The sequence below is a fragment of the Cucurbita moschata genome, unplaced genomic scaffold (assembly GCF_002738365.1).
Source record: "Cucurbita moschata cultivar Rifu unplaced genomic scaffold, Cmos_1.0 Cmo_Scf00020, whole genome shotgun sequence".
In the NCBI taxonomy this organism is placed as follows: Eukaryota; Viridiplantae; Streptophyta; class Magnoliopsida; order Cucurbitales; family Cucurbitaceae; genus Cucurbita; species Cucurbita moschata.
In genome coordinates this window covers 2,945,485-2,965,664 of record NW_019268536.1, presented here as the reverse complement: position 1 = coordinate 2,965,664, position 20,180 = coordinate 2,945,485, and the positions used below count along the sequence as shown (strand labels likewise).

General features: G+C 34.6%; 3 protein-coding genes and 1 long non-coding RNA gene across 4 annotated transcripts in view; 3 read left to right on the top strand and 1 right to left on the bottom strand.

Annotated features, from left to right (window-relative positions):
- The first annotated feature begins 131 nt into the window (after positions 1-131).
- Positions 132-8,281, top strand: LOC111458053 (glyoxylate/succinic semialdehyde reductase 2, chloroplastic-like). Its single transcript, XM_023100552.1, has 12 exons — positions 132-330; positions 1,894-1,966; positions 2,282-2,347; positions 5,472-5,547; positions 6,283-6,338; positions 6,575-6,659; positions 6,789-6,849; positions 7,131-7,183; positions 7,279-7,349; positions 7,446-7,518; positions 7,634-7,738; positions 7,816-8,281. The coding sequence occupies exons 1-12, from the start codon at positions 285-287 to the stop codon at positions 7,978-7,980; spliced, it is 930 nt and encodes a 309-aa protein (XP_022956320.1). The 5' UTR covers positions 132-284; the 3' UTR covers positions 7,981-8,281.
- Positions 854-1,878, bottom strand: LOC111458054. The gene is made up of 2 exons (XR_002713038.1): positions 1,004-1,878; positions 854-965 (listed from the first exon to the last, which is right to left on the bottom strand). It is a non-coding gene; the product is annotated as an uncharacterized LOC111458054 (long non-coding RNA).
- Positions 8,282-9,581: 1,300 nt separating the features above from the next.
- Positions 9,582-14,414, top strand: LOC111457413 (putative hydrolase C777.06c). The gene is made up of 12 exons (XM_023099597.1): positions 9,582-9,785; positions 10,203-10,327; positions 11,066-11,178; positions 11,342-11,383; positions 11,952-12,007; positions 12,184-12,260; positions 12,747-12,866; positions 13,373-13,449; positions 13,556-13,619; positions 13,705-13,755; positions 13,848-13,896; positions 14,019-14,414. Exons 1-12 carry the CDS (start codon positions 9,632-9,634, stop codon positions 14,135-14,137), a joined length of 1,047 nt encoding a protein of 348 aa, XP_022955365.1. The 5' UTR covers positions 9,582-9,631; the 3' UTR covers positions 14,138-14,414.
- Positions 14,415-17,676: 3,262 nt separating this feature from the next.
- LOC111457434 (protein indeterminate-domain 7-like) overlaps positions 17,677-20,180 on the top strand; it is a 3,156-nt gene continuing 652 nt past the window's right edge. Inside the window, exons 1-4 of the mRNA XM_023099628.1 lie at positions 17,677-17,755; positions 18,076-18,228; positions 18,315-18,714; positions 19,332-20,172. Coding sequence (XP_022955396.1) covers positions 17,734-17,755; positions 18,076-18,228; positions 18,315-18,714; positions 19,332-20,115 — 1,359 coding nt within the window. The 5' untranslated portion in view covers positions 17,677-17,733 and the 3' untranslated portion in view covers positions 20,116-20,172. The remainder of the gene's footprint in view (positions 17,756-18,075; positions 18,229-18,314; positions 18,715-19,331; positions 20,173-20,180) is intronic.

Sequence of the window (20,180 nt, the reverse complement as noted above, 5' to 3'; positions counted from 1 at the left end):
AATCGCGGGCGTCGGTTTTTGTTGGTTTCTTCGAAAAGTTTAAACTCCACTGAAGTAGGAACCCAAACAACTAAACGACGTCGCCTCAGTTCCTTTAATGACTGCAACTGGCTTCCCTCGCCAATTAAATGCGCTCTTTTCACAGCCTTCTGTCAGTGAAGTTGTCCATTTCCTCAACACGGAAATATCTGAATCACAGTTTGAAGCATCGCTGATCGCAGTCGCGCGGTTCTCTCACCTACGATCTTCGTCTTGTAGCATAGCGAAAAGACAGGAACTCCAATATGTCAAATCTTGGCTCTTCTCTTCCGGATGCGACTGCGGCGGACGGTAATTTTTGCACCTGCATTTTGTTCCAGAAAATTTTTAGAATGTGATCGGATGTTTTTGTGGTTAGCTCGGATTATACGTAGTTTGGAGCTGCATTTTCTTACTTGTTGTTGCGATCTTTGAGTTGAGTGTGCGGTGTTGGAGATGATTATGATCGGATTTTTGCTTTGGTAGAGCTGTGATAGTGGTTGGGAATTAATGTGAATAAATTTGTCCTTGTTAGAGTTGATAGTTCTCGTTTTTGGCCTAGGGAATATAATAGTGATCGGCAGCTGTTGGAGTTCTTATCAATGTTTCTTTGGTTGTGCCAATCTTTCTAATATTCTCTACCAAAAAAATACATAATGTTATTATTGGAAGTTCTTGTAGCTGGTTCCGTTTATGTGTAGTTGTTATGTTAGTCAGAGCTGTATTTTCTTACTTGTAGTTGCGATTTTGAGTTTTAAGTATGCGGTAGAGATAATTAGGATCTTTTTTCTGCTTTGGTAGAGCTGTGATACTAGTTGGGAGTAGATGTGAATTCCTTGTTTGATAGAATGGATTGGATGGTTCTCGTTTCTATCCTTCGAAATATAGTAGTGATCGCAGCTGTTGAAGTTCTTATCTACGTTTCTCTTGTTGTGCCAATTTACTTTCTGTACCAACAAAGGCATCTCTTGTTGTGCCAATTTACTTTCTATACCAACAAAGGCATTATGTAATTGGAGGTTTTTGTTGCTAGTTCGGATTACATGTAGCTGTTAAGCGGAACTGCATTTACGTTGCGATCTTGGATCATTTTTCAGCTTTAATATCAGTTGAGATTTGTTATGAATAAATCCATCCAAATTAGGAAGCATTAATAGTTCACGTGTTTTCCTTGAAAATTAAGCAGTGAATGGCAGAGTTGGAGTTCTTATCTCTGTCTCTGTCGTCGTGCCAATCTTTGAACTGTGCGCTCAAAGCAAATCTCGCAGCCGGAGATAATTATGAAGTGGAAACTGCAATTGCTTGATTTTGGATTTAGTTTGCATAATAACGAGGATAGGAGCGGTAGATTGTGGAAGGTGAAATTGAAAGTTTGGTGAAAGCATGTTCGTGATCATTCTTGAGAAATGCTTTAACGATGAACGAAATAGAGAGATTTTAAGGCTAATGCTTTGACGAGCGTGACTATTTGAATACGCCTTTCCCCTGCACTTTTGAGAGTTGAGTTTCAGCTTTTAGTTGAATCCTTTTTATGGGATTTTCTTTCAAAGCTTCGACGTACCTTCACTGATGTTCAAATCTTCATATTCGTATCAAACAATTTGCAAATAAAGCTATAGAAGTCCTGGGGAAGTCTGGGCTGAGTGGACATAGCAATTCAATTAAATTTTACTAAAACGATGAAAATGATTTGTTTTCCGCTGAAAACCAGAACGCAACAAGATTAGCAGTTCAGTGATATCTTAATTTTGGAGGCAAGATTTATAGTTTCACACTTTCGCTCTGGTCTGCCCATTAGATATTTTTGTTCTCGTTTCCTGGAAAATTCACTACCTAGCAAACTTAACAGATCTCTCTCACCTGTTGTATATGCAGAAAAGCTGCGCGTTGGTTTCCTAGGTCTTGGAATCATGGGTTCACCAATGGCAGAGAATCTTGTAAAATCTGGGTATGATTGATGAAGATGCCTTTTCCTTTGTTTTTCCCCTCTCGCTCCCCCTTTTAAATCTGTATCATTAACTAACAAGCGTTTCCATAGTATAGGTTGATTTAGTTATAATCGCAATGTCATGTCCTTTTTTTGGTCTAAAAATTACAGAATTTCTGCCTCAAGAACTTTGAGTAATCGAGTTGAAGAAAACCGATAGCACATGCTTTATTTACTTGAGTTAGTTCACATGCTTTATTTACTTGAGTTAGTTTTCTCTTGCTATCATCTACCCATACATCTTTTTAATATGTTGTCTCTTTTTGCTTGTTGTAGATATGATGTGACCGTCTGGAATAGGACCAAGAGCAAATGTGATCCTCTTATCAACTTGGGTGCAAAGTAAGTTCTTGATGTCTGCATACCTAATACCATTATGCCAACAAATTGCATACCATTTGAGGTATTTTGAGGTATTTTGAGGAATTGATTTCCAAAATACATCTGTGATGTGGTTAAGACATTCTTGGAGCACAGGGCAGTGATGAGAATTTGATTTAGTGCTTGGGAAAGTAGGATTTGAGAGGGAAGGAAAAGGAGAATTGGGGGTAGAAACTCAGAGAATTACTTTCTCGATCTCGTAAAGTATTTGTGTCTGGCAAACAAGGAAAGGAAACATATATTTCATTGAAGTAAATGAGATATCCAAGACCCTAAAAGAAATTATGAAAAGAAAGTACCAGTAGCTCTGATGGTGTGAGAATAATTAGAAAGAAAACTATTTAGAACTCCAAAGAGAAGCAAAAGTGAATTCTAGTTCTAAAGCTCGCAAGGAACTAAACAACAAACCGGATATATGCTTCTATTGCATTTTTCATTAAATATTCTAAAAGGACAAGTATGTAATGGTATTCAACTAGAACGCTTGCTTTCTTTTCAAGCAAACTCCTCAAAGATAAAACAGAAGACTTTCTCCAACTGAGAAAGAAAACATAGAATTCATTTTGAAACATCTAAAACGACCCACCAAGCTTTATTGGAATACTTTAGAGTTGAGGAACAACTAGAACTATTATTTGCATAGTAAGTAATAGTTCGGCTAGACACGAACATTTGGATTCCTTTTTTGTACTTTTTATCACTAGGATTTATGCGGGAAAATTGACCAGAGAAATTTTATCCTAGGAATCTGAGTATGGGTAGGTTAGTTTTGTGAATGGTCCTCCAACCGACCAAACTCTTTTGTCCTCCATGGAAGAGGAGAACCCACCATCTAAATATTCCATTATTTTTCTATTTATTGAAGAATTATAGGTTTCGTATATCTTTATCTTTTTTTTTTACCTTTAAAATTTCTTTTTCAAAAATATATTATTATATGGTTGCTAATATTTTAACAAATTTAACCGTAGTAAGAGGTTGTTGATATTTTAACTAACAAAACTTTACTTTAGTAGGATTTATGCGGGAAAATTATTTCTTTACCTCCATCCACAGATTTTGTCCGAGTCTTAAATTACATAGCTTCACAAGTTATTCTCTTTTGGAAGTCCTATCTCCAAAAATATTCTATGATTTGTATTTAAAGGAGACAAAGAACTTGAAGTTCATAGATAAGTTCATTTCTGGAACTCGTGTAAACCATGTTAGAGAAATAATCGGCTCATATTTACTTGTTCCAAGAGACCGACATTTTCCTAGTTACAAAATTACATTTACCCATAACATTCCATGAATGAGAGAAATAGTAACAATGCTTGTCGTTTCGTATTGCTCTGATTGTTCCATAGAGATTAGCAGTTTTCGAAATACTAAACTAAAAATAGACATGCATTTGAAATGAGTTCTCGAATAATGTGTTTTATTAGGAAACGAAACTGTTTCAAAGTATCCAGTGGAAAACAGAAAAGGGAGGCTATCAGATCCCTTTGAAACTAGAAACTACCGGTCAATTGGTTGGTACCCTTGAAGTGTTATAAAATCGTTCTCAAATTTGCTATAATTAAACAGGAAAAATTAATTACAAAAGTATCTAGATATTGAGCCCGTGCAGAAACACCCAAGGAAACAAACTTTATGATTTCCTTCCCATATGTGAACTAAACTTATCCTTAAAATATGGCCATTTGATGAGAAACGATAACGAATTAAATTTAAGAATCCTTATAATTATGCAAACTCCTAGATCATAAATGCTAAAACTTATAAATCAAGACAATTTCATCTCAAAGAAGAAGGCATAGCAGATTACAAGAGTAGAGAAAACTTGTTTCTAAACTCAAGATTCAAATCACTCTATAAGATAGTTTTATCATACTATTTGAATGATCCTAGTATGCAAATCTAAACCTAAGAAATATCATGATAACAAATATGAATTCTAAAGCAATAACATGAATGAATATTTATAGACTTAAAAATAAACCTAGAATTACCTAAGGTCAATTGTAAGATTGTAACTCTTAGTGCTCATCAATACTATAACGACTATTAGCTAAATTATAACTTAAACATGCTCATCAATTCCATAATGACTATTAACTAAATTATAACTTAAACATGCTTGTTTCTGGAAATGAGTGACCTGCCAAGGCAATTGACTTGTGTTGTTGAAATTGGATCCTGAGAAGATTGTGTAGATGAAGAGGAGACTTTCTCCTTTAGGATTTTTTAGAGCTACTTGTAATATGGGGAACCTATTAGAGAAAACAAGAAGATGAAAAGAGGAAAGCCGTTTGAAGAAGCTTTGTTGAGTGAATATGCTAGCTATTGGCTGTTACCGACTACTCTGTTCTCAACTACACAACGTTGAAAACAATATTGTAAAATTGAAAAATATAATGAAAGCTCCCTAAATCTAAGAATTAATATCCTAATTGACCGGCCTAAAATTTATAATATATCCCAGATTAATTGAAACTCCACTTTAATGAAGCATATATTGCAATTGAGTTCATTAACTACAACTTTATTTTGTTGTCACTTTGGAACAACATGTAGGTAAAATCTCTCATCCACTAACATTGAATGTTCTAGAATATTCATTGCGATTTGTGTTAACTGTCTAGTCCATTCTAAAACGTTTTAGAATCTGGGTTCGTTGAGAGCGTTAGAGTAGATAGTTCATAAAGGAATGGTCCGAGTAAGGTCTGAATAGCAGCTAGATAGGCAATGACTAGATTGACATAATTACTCCTGTGTTGGCTTTTCTTCAAATTTAAAAATCACTCCATATACGTCATGTCCATTAATGGGATATTTTAATGAATTGCATTTCAATTGTTATTTGTCCTTCATGTGCCGCATTTTTCTCCCATACAATTGTTACTGTAAAACAGTGGCTGTTCTTACACTCTTAGTCCTCTAAGAAACTCCTTTCTTTTCCTTTTATTTTTATTGTTATTTTCAATCAATCATTTTGATTAACGTAATTATGTGCTAGAAATCTAGATTCTTTTGAGTTTCACTTGATTCTGGTATTTTACTCCGATGCTTCAATTATAATTGAACGAGTCCGCTGATGCAGATATCAGCCTTCTCCTCAGAAGGTGGCAGCATCTTGTGATGTCACATTTGCCATGCTTGCTGACCCTGAAAGTGCAGTGAGTATTTTTTTTTATTTTTTTTTTTATTTTTAATCTTCTATTATTAGACTGTTTATTTTTTTTTTTTTGTTGTTCTTTTCTTGATAGGAAATAAATTCATAGATGGTATTAAATTTAGAAAAGGGAGAATTCCCATCCAAATGAAGTTGAAATCCTACACCCCATGTGGAACTCAAGAAATTTAAGAAGCTTATTTCAGTATTTTAACTTTTTTTTCAAAGGAGGAAAGTTTACTTCGATTCCGCCCATTCTAACAGGAATCTCGATGTATTTCCTCTCCTGGTTTAGGATCTCAGTTTCAGTCAATAATTCTTTGGCTGTCTGTTAGTGTTTCTTTCAAGCATTCGGCATCAGTGTGGTTCGACCTAGAGTTCTATGATTGAGGAGTTGTTGCTTCATCCGCCCTTTAACAAGAAGGATCGTTTATTTCGTAAATGGTTGGCATTTGTGCCTTATTTTGGAGTTTTGGGGGAGAGAGGAATAATAGGGTGTTTAGAGGTGGGAGAAATCATGTTGTATACGTCCCTTCGGGCGTGGATGTTCAAGGGCTTTTGTGATTATCAGTTAGGTTTGATCGTGCTTGATCGGAGCCCTCTTCTTTAGCTTGACTTCTTTTGGGTTGGTTTTTTTGTATGCCCGTTGTATTCTTTTATTTTTTCTTGGTGAAAGCTCGATTTTTATAATTAAAAAAAAAAAAAAAAAAGGTTTAACAACTTGTTCTACCATTTTCAGTTGGATGTTGCTGTGGGAGAAAATGGAGCTGTGAGTGGATTGAGCCCAGGAAAAGGGTATAACTGTACTTTCATTTTCACATTAGAATATCATCTTTTCTCTTTGTCTTACTAAATTTTGCATCTGTTATCTAGTGCGGAAGAAAATTGCATTGTTTTTTTAATTAAATCTTTCTCCTGCCTGCCGACTTCCGTTGGGTTTTCAATTGCTTCATTTGAATGCTTCCACGAAGTCCTTCGATTTATTTTAATCATCGTGTAGACATTTTATCGCATCCTATTGCCACTGGCAGGTATGTGGATGTATCAACAGTTGATGCTGCTACTTCTAATTTGGTTAGTGCACGTATAAAGGATACGGGAGCTCTATTTCTGGAGGTAGGATAATATTTATAACCAAGCGTACTACGAGCAGTTACCAATTAGAATGAGCATTCCAGGACTGCTTGCCGGTGTTCATACTTTAATCATTGACATTTGAACGTACTAATTGCAACTTTTTTCTAGGCTCCAGTTTCCGGCTCCAAAAAGCCTGCGGAAGACGGACAACTTATATTTCTTACTGCAGGTCAGTAACTTACATCATAAAGGGATTATCATATTATCACGAGTCATATTCATGCTAGGAAAATTCTATTCACATCGTAAACTTTATACAAGAGACTGCAGTAGTTTGTAGCGAGTGCAGAGGAGACTATTGCATTATCATCGAAATTCCAACGTTGAGCTGTATAGAGTAGATTCATCAATTACATTTATCCTACTGCTTTCTTTCTGTGCCGTCTCCTATGTATCTCATTTATCTACTGCAAGAAGACTAGAATAATAATGTAGTGGTTCCATCTTCAGGTGACAAAGCTCTATATGAAAGAGTTGCTCCGCTTCTGGACATCATGGGCAAGGTAGTAAGAAATTCAAGTTACCTGACTTACTGATTTGGTGAAAATTGCTGCTTCTTTCTTTCATTCTTCCGTTTGTACATTTTATTTTCATATAGTCAAAATTTTATCTTGGGGAAGTCGGAAATGGAGCTGCAATGAAGCTTGTCGTCAACATGATCATGGGAAGGTTCTGTCCCATATTTTATCTTCTAATTTCTATTTGGCATTGCTGCGAGTTAGTATCTTGACAATAATTTGGTAATTATTTTCTAAATATTTGTAGCATGATGGCGTCATTCTCCGAAGGATTGCTTCTAAGTGAAAAAGTAGGACTTGACCCAAGCATCCTTGTACAGGTATTCCCCAGAACAACAATTGGGTTTTAGTTTATTCTCAATGCTTAAGCCTGCGAAAAAAGTCGAATAATTATTCTGGCCCAGATTGAAGTGTAAATTTTTGGTGTCATTACAGGTTGTTTCACAGGGTGCCATTAGTGCACCAATGTATTCACTCAAGGGGCCATCAATGATTCAATCCCTTTATCCCACTGCCTTTCCTTTAAAGCATCAACAGAAGGTAATTGTCTTAGTTCTAGCAACTCTATACAAGTCTTGTGTATATAACTTAATTCTCACTTGGCCAACTGTTGGCAGGACTTGAGGCTTGCTCTGGGTTTAGCGGAATCCGTTTCGCAACCCACCCCTATTGCTGCAGCTGCAAATGAGGTATACAAGGTAGCGAAATCTCATGGACTCGGTGATCAGGATTTCTCAGCCGTCATTGAATCATTGAAATCAAAGATGCAGCAGCATTCATGAACCCAGTAATCAAATTCCCAAAATTATTTCACTTCTCATTACAAATTATTGCACGCCACTTGGCATGAATAATAATGTCTGATTATAGGTCATTTGCAATATCAATAGGAAGCACTTCCCTCTTGAATTTTGTACCTCTGCGTGCTGTTGTGTTCATTCCTGGTAAAGCAGATAGTTAGAACATTACCTTAATCGGTTCACGTGCTATTTCATAACTTTGGAATGTTATTAGATTGGATCAAAATTAGATAATCTAATAATACCAATCGTTCATTCCCATTGGAATGCACGTGATAATTCAGAAGATGGAAATAGATGTCATTGCAACACTGAGCGAACAACTTCTTGAAGTTCTAAAATTGTGTAATTAATTATTTAATTTTTAATGATAATTATTGAACAATATGGAAGATTATGTTAAAAAAAAAAAAAAATCTAAAAAATATGAAGTATATGAATAAGGTTAGATATCTTATTATTGGTAATAATACATTTCACTTTGTAATGTTATAAATGATTTGATCTAAATTGTTATTTTATCTTCCTTTATAAATTCATTAATTGATACGATAATTCGATCTTAATCCGATGTGGGCAATGAATTTCGCTTGACCTTTGATTTGTGGCTTTTGTATTCGAATCAATAAACTTATCCATTTTGGGGATTTGATCAAATAAGGAGATGATAACATAAGGTCAAATGAAATTCAATCATGATTGAATAAATGAATAATTGTCTTTTAAGTACTAGTCATTTGTTAATATAGGATTATAGTTGTCTTAAATAAATGAAGTGTAGGATTTGAACAATGAACTCCCCTTTTTCACTCATTCAAGATAGACTTAGTTTATAATTGATAAACAAGTTATTTATTAAATATTTAATGCTACTCAAGATATAAGAAATAATTATAGGAATAAAACAAACTTTTAACTTACAGTTATAATAAACTCGTAATTGATTTACTTGTAATAATTTTATTCGTAGACACAACTATATATATATAATAGTGAAAGGACTTATATTAAACTATAATAATAATACAAAAGGAGTGTCGATAAAAAAGACCTCGTGCAATAGTGATGATGATAGAGAAGAATGAGAGACGAGAAAAGAGAGGAGAGAGAAAAAGGTGTCTAATATATTATTTATTACAAATTCTTATTTACTAATGGAATACAATTCTAATAAACACCTATCACACCAAACAACCCCTTATTTGATATTAGACGTATAAAATTTCAGGCTTCCAGGTCGGAGATTTGAGTATATGCAAGCTCTATAATATGATAAACTTGCTTTGGGTCACTTATAGTCCACCTTAATTCTGTATCATTCTTTTGTATAGTAGTAATCAAATAATAAATTTTTTATTATTCTTATTGTTTCGATTCTTCGTTTAAAAAATATTATGTGGTTTCAAATAAAATAAAAAATTGAAATAACATGGAAATAATTTTAATATGAAATAAAATAAAAGAGGTGATATATTTTTATTTATAAATATATATTTTAAAGCAATATATTAATATTATTTATATATTAATTAGAAGAAGCACTTTTGGATTAAATCAGAAAAAAGTGCCTTTTTCATTATTTCCATCAAAATCAAACCGCGTTTACAAGGATTTGGTAATCGAACTCTTTCCCATGGTTTTGTTTGTGGGTACGACTCTTCCACCCACTTCTATGGCCTATCTGGCCGCTCTCACAACCCGAGTTCATCTTCCAACCTCCTCATTTTCGATTACCAGAAAAGGGTTTTCTGCGTTTCGACAAATCGCCCGACCTCGCCTTCAATCCGGTGAGCTACATTTCTCACTGTTTGCTTTGATTCATATTCGATTCTGCTATACGATCTCTACGCCCTCTTTCTATTTCTATTCGATTTTCTTCACTATCTCTGCTTGTTTGTGTCGACAGTTTATTTACTTTCCACTTCAATTGTTTCGTATTTCATGAGTTGTCAAGCTGGGGATTGGGGATTTTGCATGGCTCACTGTACTTACGATTCTTTTGTACTTCACATTGCTCTAGTTTCATCTTATACGGCACAATCGGTTTCTGAGTTTTCAAGAGGAAAATTGTACGAGATTTTCCTGATTACTCTATCCTACTCTATTTTGTTGATCAACTGCGAGAATTGAAATTAGGCCTGATGTGGAATTGAAATTAGTGGGTTTGCGTATTATGTGTTGTAATTATTTCTTTGTATCTACAGTTTCTGGTGGCGACATTGGACAGCCGTTATCTGCCAATGAATCAGAGATTATATTTACAGGTTCGGGTACCAGCGAAGGAATCCCACGTGTCAGCTGCCTGACTGATCCTGTAAAGAAATGTCCGGTAGGTTATTCAATTTCTGAGCTTAAGTGAACTTGCTGATTATTGTCAATTGTTTAATAGTGGCTTAAATTCCTTCCGAATGAGACGATCGTAAGAATGAAACTAATGGCACCTACTAGTAGTGGACTTAAGTGGGAAGGTATTGTAGGTTACAGAAATGTGGGTCTGTGACCTTTGTGTTTAGTTTATAGGTTTATGATTTTTCAAAGTCAGTGTATAGTATTAAAGTTGCTTTTCATAAGTATAGGTTTATGTAATGTAAGTATATGTAAACTGTAGCATCGACAAATCTATGTGCAACCCAAACCCACCGCTAGTAGATATTGTCATTTTTTGGTTTTCTCTTCTAGGCTTCCCCTCAAGGTTTTAAAATGCGTCTATTAGGGAGAAGTTTCCACACCTTTATAATGAATGTTTCGTTTCCCTCTCCAACCGAGGTGGGATCTCACAATCCACCCCCTTGGGAGCCCAGCATCCTTGTTGGAACACCATCCGGTGCTGGCTCTAATACCATTTGTAATAGCCCAAATCCACCACTAGCAAATATTGTCCTCTTTGGGCTTTCCCCTCAAGGTTTTAAACGCGTCTGTTAGGGAGAGGTTTCCACACCCTTATAAAGAATGTTTGTTCCACTCTCCAACTGATAGACTTGACTTCTTAACTTCAAGTTATTATCCTAACTCATGATCTAAACAACCCTTAACAGCATTTTATGATTTTCTTATTTATTTATTTTAGGTATGCTTCAAAGCTGCAGAACCGGGCAATAAAAACAGGAGGCTTAATACCGGTATCCTAGTTCGATATGCTGGACCTTCTGGAACTCGTAACATTCTTATCGACGTTGGGAAGTTAGTATATTATTACCTTATGGTTTTATTTCTTAGCCTTTATTCTGTACGTTAGTGCCTTTCTGATTCTTTTTCTATAATCATGGGAACTAGGTTAAAAGTTTATCTGCTGTTGCAATATTTGGATGGTGGCTGTTGTGACAATTCTGTACTTTTCGTGCAGGTTTTTCTACCACAGCGCTCTCCAATGGTTTCCAACATTCGGGTCAGTAATTGGTTATTTAATTATTTATTATTGTTATTATTTTTGCATAAGTTCAACCTTTTCTATAGAGTAAACTTAGGTAGCTACTTGGTTGCTCGGAATGCTTGGTTAACGAAACTAGATTAGGGGGGTCTAGATGCACTTCTATTGCTAAGAGCGTTATAACCCAAGTTAATTAGTTTTATGTTTATTTGTAATTTTTCAAAGGGCAATCTGTAAACTCATATATCTTGCAAGTCCACGAGTTCAATTTTATCGTTTCTCTGTTATAACATGGAAAGTGAAGTGATCTATATATGCCAAATGAGGATTCCATTTCCTTTCCCTTGGGGTGTTCGAGCAGAAGGTACCAGACAGGAAACCTTCTTTCGCGTGCCATTTCAGATTCTGTTTCAATAGTTTCAATGCAGTAACCATTTGGCTGTTGTATTCAATTAATATGCTACATTTCAAGTTGTTGTCCTGTTTATATTTTAGTATGACATAGTGTTGCTTTCTAACACGATCTTATGCCATTCTCGTTTTAGTATGATTTTTGTCTCATCATAACTTGTTGCATTTCTGCCAGGATAAGAACAATTGATGCGGTTATTATTACTCATTCTCATGCTGATGCAATTGGAGGTCTCAAGCATCACCTTGCAATCTAATCTTATTTTAGATTATAATAAAAGTTGCAATTCTAGAGTACATTCTTTTACTTCATTCCTTCATTTCTATGTAAACTTCAAACTAATCATTGACCACTGTTTCTTGCTCTCTTTTTTTTTTTTTTTCTTTTTTTGCCTTTTTACTATCAGGTCTAGATGATCTTCGCGATTGGACAAACAACGTCCAGCCCTCCATTCCAATCTATGTGGCTCAACGTGATTTTGAGGTTTAAATTTTATAGTTTAATTCCATAATTTTTTTCTTTTTTTTTTTTGTATCCATGTTCCAAGGTATTTCACTTTTGTAAGGCTAAATTATATAATATTCCAACTTTGCCCTTTGTTTTAAAAATATTTTTGTTCTTTCAAAAGTTGCAATATTACTCTTGACTTTTCATAAACATTTCAAACTACCATTGGAGTAGAAATCCTTTAGAATATCTACAAAAATTGAGACTTAAAACGATGTGATGTGACCTAGAATGAAAATTTGAATCGCCACACCATTTTCGGTCGCCTCCACATGTCCCAATTTCCACCTTAATGGATTTATACTCCAAAATTAGTTCTAAAACGTTCGTGAAAGTTCAAGAGTAATAGTTTAACTATTGAAAGAACAAGGACATTTTTTAAACAATGGCAAAGTTCATGGGTATTTATTATAATTTAACCCTTTTTTATTTGATAAATTATATATAGTGGAATTACTTTAGGTGATGAAGAAGACTCACTATTATTTGGTAGACACAAGTGTGATCGCACCTGGTGCTGCAGTTTCAGACTTGCAGTTCAATATCATACCTGAGGAGCCTTTTGTAGTCAGCGGTTTGAAGGTAGGAATTGTAATTTTGAAGGGATTTGTTTTTAAGCCTCCAAATTCTTGAATGGAATTGAATTTTATCACCACCAGCTTGTTTGCATGCAACGTTCAATTAATGAAAGCAGAAAATTCCTCAGAACATTTTCGTTTTATTCCTGATTAATCTTTTGTTTTTCATTTCACTTCTAATGAACCTGGCAGTAAAACCGCACAGGTTTCTGATTTGGGATGATTTCCCAAATCCTAGAGCTGTATGTTGGATTGTTCATCTGAAAAAATGATTATGGTTTTGTTTTAATCTTCATAAAAAAGCATACAGGTTTATGATGTTGGACGATTTCCCAAGCCCTAGAGCTGTTTTTAGGATTGTTTAAACTTTCTCAATTAGTTCATTACAGTACGGAACAGAAGTTAAGTTATGAGAACTGGCGAAGCTTTGAAAGTCATGATTATTGACCTGAAATGCAACTCTCAAGTAATTCTGATAGCTATTTACTCATTTTCGTTCTCTCGTTTCAGGTTACACCGTTACCAGTTTGGCATGGTCGTGGCTATCGTTCGTTGGGTTTTCGATTTGGGAATGTTTGTTACATTAGGTAAGTAAGTAAGGAAAATAGGCTTCTCCATCACAAAATTATCTCAGAAGCATTAATCAGCTTAGGATTAACAAATACTTGTCTGCTTTTCTGCTTTTCTGGGCAGTGATGTTAGTGAAATACCTGAAGAAACTTACCCACTTTTGAAAGATTGTGAAATTCTCATAATGGTACCTATCTCTTTCTCTCTTTCTTCCATTAGAAACAAACATAAATCTAGAAGAGAATAATAGTTATGATTCGGTTCACTTTCAGGATGCGTTACGCCCGGATCGATCTTCTTCCACCCACTTCGGGCTTCCAAGAGTAATTCTTCACATTCATTCTATGTTTCCTAAGCATAATAAACCAAAAGAAAGAGAAATCAAAGTTTGTTTTTGTTCTTCTTTTTCTTTCAGGCTTTAGAGGAAGTAAGGAAAATACAACCCAAGAGAACTTTATTCACTGGTATAAACTCCATTCTACTTGATTCTACTCCTTTTATGGATTGAATTCATTGCTGTAAATCTTTTATCTTTGTTGATTTACAGTCTCTGGTTTGAACTTAACTGAAACTATTTGATATGAAGGTATGATGCATTTAATGGATCATGATGAAGTAAATGGATATCTGTTGAAGCTGAAGGAGAGTGAAGGTGTTGATGCTCAACTAAGCTACGATGGGCTTCGCATATCAGTAACCCTCTGACCTTCATCTTAACATTTTATTACATTTTGCAATTTGCCCCATTCATTGTTTCACTAATTTTAACCATATCAATAAAATGATATTCATCTATATAACATACAAATACAGGATTCTCTAAACACCCATGACCTCCTCTTTGTTCTGACTTTCTTATGGTGGTTTTCTAGCCCTTCTCTTCTGTAATTTTCATTATATTAACACCATTACTTTGGTTGGGGTGAATTTTGTACGACTTTTGTTCACTCTTCTGAGGCTCATAACATTTGGTGTTTGGTTATAAGAGTCGGATTCGATTTTCGTAACGATAAGGACATGTTTCGGAGTGCCAAAATCACTTTTTTCTATATGTTTTCGTTAAAATGACTCCATATAGTGATGTTTGGTACTTTGTTGACCAAAAAAAACCATTTGCTTGAGGGTGAGACGTAGAGGTGGAGATTTGAACTTCTAATCTCAAGAAGAGACGTGGATCCCTTGAGCTGCTAAGCTAGCTAAACTAGGGAGTGGCGAGCAGTACGACACTCTCATTAATCAAAGGGGCTTTCCAACAAAGTATGCTTCCCGGTCTTTCTATTATCCCATTTTCTTTTGAGATAGGCAGCTAATACTAATCTAATAAGTTCAGTCGTCGTCGTCTAATCAATTGGCTCGAACACTAGACCGTTCGTGCCCGCCCCCGTAACCACACAGGCTTGCCGTAAATGAAATGACTCTCTTAGTTATCTACCGATATATCGGTGTGGTTTGAAAAATAGATCTAAGTAATAGCCGCCCTACATATATTGGTGTTTTTGTTTTTCATGAACTTATTGGGATTTGGGACCTTCTCCTTTGACATCGTGGCAATCCGATCATATAAATTATTTTGTATTAATAGATAAATGGTGAGTAGGTAGCCGAAAAATATATTTTTATTATTTTTAGTTATTAATTTATTGAGGGTAGGAACTTTCTATTAATCTATTGATCTTCATCTTAATTCAATTTCTCTTCAAAATTAAATAATTTGGTCACAGAAGATCTTTAATTATAGCTTAAATGTTCCATAAACATTATTATATAATGTGTATTAAATTTTATTAATTAAAGTTCAAAGGGTAAGGGCGGTAAATTTAGAATTTTCATTTAATGTCAATTTTATTGTTATTTTTTATTTTAGATTTTTGGACTGCTTTTGTGGGGCCCACGTTTTGGTCAATTATTGGGTTGGTGTGGGACCCTCGCTCGTGAACTTTATTAGGCTGTGATTCACAGGAATATTATGCTCACGTGTGGTGATGCTGGATTACATGACAGCCCAATCTACTTCCTTTCTTTTTTACTATTAAAATAAGCGACACCTCCATTCTCCATTACATGACATTATATTTATAGCAACTTAGGTTGAAATTTCTTGAAATAATAATAATAATAATAATAAGAGAAGAAATTAACAATAAAACCTTACCCCTCACATTTAAACCTAAATTATTATATTCTGTGTAATTAAAAATAATCATAAGTATAATCATTATTATAATATTTAATTACATAATGTATTTAAATTTTTGTATTTTAAAAAAAAATTCGAATAGATAAGACTTCCTTGTTATTGACGAATCAAAAAAATAAAATAAAAACTTTGATCGTTTATCCATTTTGGACCATCTCGAAATTGGTTCTAACATAATTAAGACCATAAAATGAGTGATTTGTTCAAACTATTTCAACTTGAAATAAGTAACTACGTTTGTCCGTTTCGGTTGCTACTCAAACTATTAAAATTAGTGTTTATGTCTCGTGAGACAACAAATGTACTGTGTATTGAATATATACATATGTTTCAAAAGAATATATATCACGATGAAGATATTATGGTTCATCATATCATTGAACCATGATTTTTAACGTGGAACCTCGTGCATATTGTATGTCATATGATCATAGGTTACTTCTCCAACATGTTATGTATGGGCGCGTACACCTCAATATTATTCGTGTTTCTTTCATTTTTTTTTGGTTTTCTACCGCATAGAAACGGGTAGAGAAGTACTATATTAAAAGTGAGTAATTGGTAATTCCATTATTTATAGAATTATCCCTTTCATTTTAATTGGAAAATATAAAATGGACTTGTAATTATTATTAAATAAATAACAAAGTAACACCGTGAAAGACTAACTGTACGACTATGGATGCTGCAATCTGTCTTTGAAGCATTATTGCTTAGGTTATCGAAATTCTTAGTCTACTCGAAAGATTCTTGTTTTTAGCTGCAAAACGACTAACCACATTCTTACTTGTAAATTGTCTTTACTTTGTATACTAGATTTATTCATCCCATCATCATATAACATCGTCACATTATCATCTAACGTCATCACGTCATCAACATAACATCATCACATCATCATATAACATAAATCATAAATGACACGTGCAATGGTCATTGGACACATGTCGTCATACATAAAACAAGTTTTCTAACCGAGTCGATAGTAAAGTCACTTACTTAGTTGACTTAGGCCAAATCTACTATGACTCCTTGATGCTAGCTTAACGTTGCTCTCTAAAAGTAAATTCTTCGTAAGAACTCCCACCATCATAAATTACAATCATAAATTAGAATCATAAATTAGAATTCTACACTTGGAATTTACTCACTTCATAATTTAAACTTAGTCCTACTCATTTAAACTAGCTAATCCTAATTTTGCATAAAATAACTAATAATTCAAATTAATTTAAATTAGGATTCCCAAAATTTAAACTAGCCAAAAGGTAGTCATACTAATGTTCCAAAAAATTGAAACTAGGAAGAAAGGAACCGAGTATATCAGACCCAAGCCAAAATGCTGATCTTGAGTCGTAAAAAACACATTTTCTGACTAGTTTCGAACCGTGCTAACCCCACTTCTTAGCTCTGTAAGCAACCTTTTGTTTTCTAATGTAAAAATTTTGGATTATTACATTAAAAGGTAAAAGTGGGTTTGAGGTTAAAACGGTGATAAAGCTTTTGATGTATAATGAATGGATGAATGATGGCACAGTAATTGGGGAGAAAGTTGGGGTAAGGATCTTACTCATTTCCCATGATGGATCTAATAATAAACAGACAACAATTAATAATAAACAAATGAAATTCTCTCTCTCTCTCAGGTATATACAAAATGATACTCTCTTTTTACCATGACAGCCTTTTGCAATAGTTACCCACTTTTTTAGAGAGAGAGACAAACACCAAAGTTTTAATTTTTAAGAGAGAATAAAGACAAGGGTATAGGATTGTTGGGGTGAGTCGAATCTCGACAATCGTACAATATTATCCACTTTGAACATAAGTGGGTTACAATATTATCCACTTTGAACATAAGTGGATTAAAAATCACTGATCTCCACAATGGTACGATAAGCTCTCATGATTTTGCTTTCGTTTTTTCAAAATGTCTCGTACCAATGGAGATGTATTCCTTACTTATAAACTCATGATCATTCCTTAAATTAGACAACTTGGACCCGACTCACTACCAACACTCGGTGCGAGAGAACAAAATTTTAAAACTTTTTCCAACAAAAAAAAAAAAAAAAAAAACAGAGGAGACGACAGAAAGTGGAACATGAACAAGGGTTTCGCCAGCCGTAGGCTTCATTTCCTTTGCCTCTTTCTGTTTTTCTCTATTGTCCTTTAAACTATCAATTTCTCTCTCTCTCTCTCTCTCTCCTCTTTCTGGGTTTTGTTTTTGTTTGTTCATATTTTTCATTGATATTATCAACATTTTTTAAAAAAAAAAAGCTTCAAAATTGTCTCTTGGGTCACTGCCAAATTCATCCCAAGCTTCAAATTAAGCACAAAAGATCAAAAAAGACGACTTTTTTGCTCGTTTCTTCGGATCGATCCCCCGTCTTCCAATTCTAATTTGTTTTCTACATAATAAAAAGTTTGTTGTTTGAACAACCAGCTATGGAGGACACTATGTCCAATTTAACTTCAGCTTCTGGTGAACCCAGTGCCTGCTCCGGCAACCATTCCGATCACCTTCCGGCCAACTATTCCGGCCAGTATTTTTCAGCCCCACCACCAAAAAAGAAGAGAAACCTCCCCGGAAATCCAGGTTTGTTTGTTTTTGTTTATGTTAATTATTTCTTTGATTCTTTCATTTATGGATCTAACAATTAATTTGGTTGAATTTGGTGACAGACCCAGATGCCGAAGTGGTAGCTTTATCGCCGAAGACGCTGATGGCGACGAATCGATTCGTATGCGAGATCTGCAGCAAGGGGTTTCAGAGAGATCAGAATCTTCAGCTCCACAAAAGAGGGCACAATCTGCCATGGAAATTAAAGCAAAGAGCTAACAAAGAGGTTATAAGGAAGAAAGTGTATGTGTGTCCAGAAACAAACTGTGTTCATCATGATCCATTGAGGGCTCTTGGGGACTTGACAGGAATCAAGAAGCACTTTTGTAGAAAGCATGGCGAGAAGAAATGGAAATGTGATAAGTGTTCTAAGAGGTACGCTGTTCAATCGGATTGGAAAGCTCATTCCAAGACTTGTGGCACTAGAGAGTACAGATGTGATTGTGGAACCCTTTTCTGGAGGTACAAAAATACTCACATTCAGGCTCGAGTTCTCGTAAAAATGCATCTAATCTAATGATTTAAATGCGTTATTATCAATATGAATGAGATATTATTGATCTAATACAAATCTGAGCCCAAAAAACTTCAATTTATAGGTTAAATTACAACTTCAAAATTGCCTCTAATTTGATGATTTAAGAGTGTTTTTATCGACATGAATGAAATATTATTGATCTAATACAATTCTGAGGCCAAAAAGTTTAATTTATAGGTTAAATTATAAATTCAGACTGAGTTCTCGTAAAAGGGCGTCTAACCTGATGATTTAAAAGCGTTCTTATCGATATGAATGAAGTATTATTGATCTAATACAAATGTAAGGCCAAAAAGGTTAAATTTATAGGTTAGGCTTGATATGGGATGAACTACTATGTTTAGATATGTGTGAAAACCTATTAATGTATTGATATCATATTCACATGTGCTTGATACCACATTCATGTGTCTTGATAGCACATTCTTATGTGCTTGATACCACATTCATATGTGCTTGATACCATACTCATATGTGCTTGATACCAAATTCATATGTGCTTGATACCATATTCATGTGTGCTTGGTCTTTTTATGAACAGGAGGGATAGTTTCATCACCCACAGAGCTTTTTGTGATGCATTAGCAGAGGAAAGTGCAAGAGCCATTACTACATCAAACCCAAATAACAATCAAAACCTTCCCATTTCTTCATCAATCTCTCACTTAAACTTCCAAAATCCCTTAGATATCAACTCATTCTCTCTCAAAAAAGAGCACCAACAAATCCCAACCACCAACAATTTCAATATTCCCCCATGGATAGGCTGTCCAAGCTCAAGATCATCACCATTACAAGATCATCAAAGCCTCATCATGATCAACAATGATCAAATTATGAACCCTAATAATCCTCTTCATCTAATTCAAAGCTCTTCCCCTTCTCCACATATGTCAGCCACAGCACTTCTTCAAAAAGCAGCTCAAATGGGAGCTACAATGAGCAATAGTAACAACAATGGTAACATCTCCTCCTCCTCCTCCTCCTCACGTGACAATCATCATCAGATCTTGATGGCTGGCAGTGAAGGTGTAGGGGTTTCTCATGCTCTGCCACTCCACACGAACAAATCCAATAATTACAATGATTTTGAAGGGGCTTGTTTTGAATTAGAGAGATTTGGAGGGGGTTTTGAGAAAGATGAGATTTTTAGAGGCAGAAGTGATGAAGGGCTGAGTACAAGAGATTTCTTGGGGCTTAGAGCTATTTCTCACACTGAGTTTTTGAATAATATTGCGGCTGTTGGTTATAGTAACTGCATCAATGGCGGCGCTCCTCAAACTCCTCGAACTCAATTTCATAACCAACCTGGCTGGCAAGGTTAGCTCATTTGTGTTTAGATTATATATGAAATATATTTTTGTTTTTGTTTTTTTTTTTTTTTTTTTTT

What these genes read in the sequence shown, in the direction of transcription:
- LOC111457413 (XM_023099597.1), top strand. Translation starts at nt 9,632, where the DNA reads ATGGTTTTGTTTGTGGGTACGACTCTTCCACCCACTTCTATGGCCTAT. An exon ending in TTGTAGTCAGCGGTTTGAAG is followed by an intron (nt 12,867 to 13,372) that starts GTAGGAATTGTA and finishes CTCTCGTTTCAG; the next exon opens with GTTACACCGTTACCAGTTTG. An exon ending in CAAGAGAACTTTATTCACTG is followed by an intron (nt 13,897 to 14,018) that starts GTATAAACTCCA and finishes TTTGATATGAAG; the next exon opens with GTATGATGCATTTAATGGAT.
- LOC111458053 (XM_023100552.1), top strand. Translation starts at nt 285, where the DNA reads ATGTCAAATCTTGGCTCTTCTCTTCCGGATGCGACTGCGGCGGACG. An exon ending in CTTATCAACTTGGGTGCAAA is followed by an intron (nt 2,348 to 5,471) that starts GTAAGTTCTTGA and finishes CCGCTGATGCAG; the next exon opens with ATATCAGCCTTCTCCTCAGA. An exon ending in CGGGAGCTCTATTTCTGGAG is followed by an intron (nt 6,660 to 6,788) that starts GTAGGATAATAT and finishes ACTTTTTTCTAG; the next exon opens with GCTCCAGTTTCCGGCTCCAA.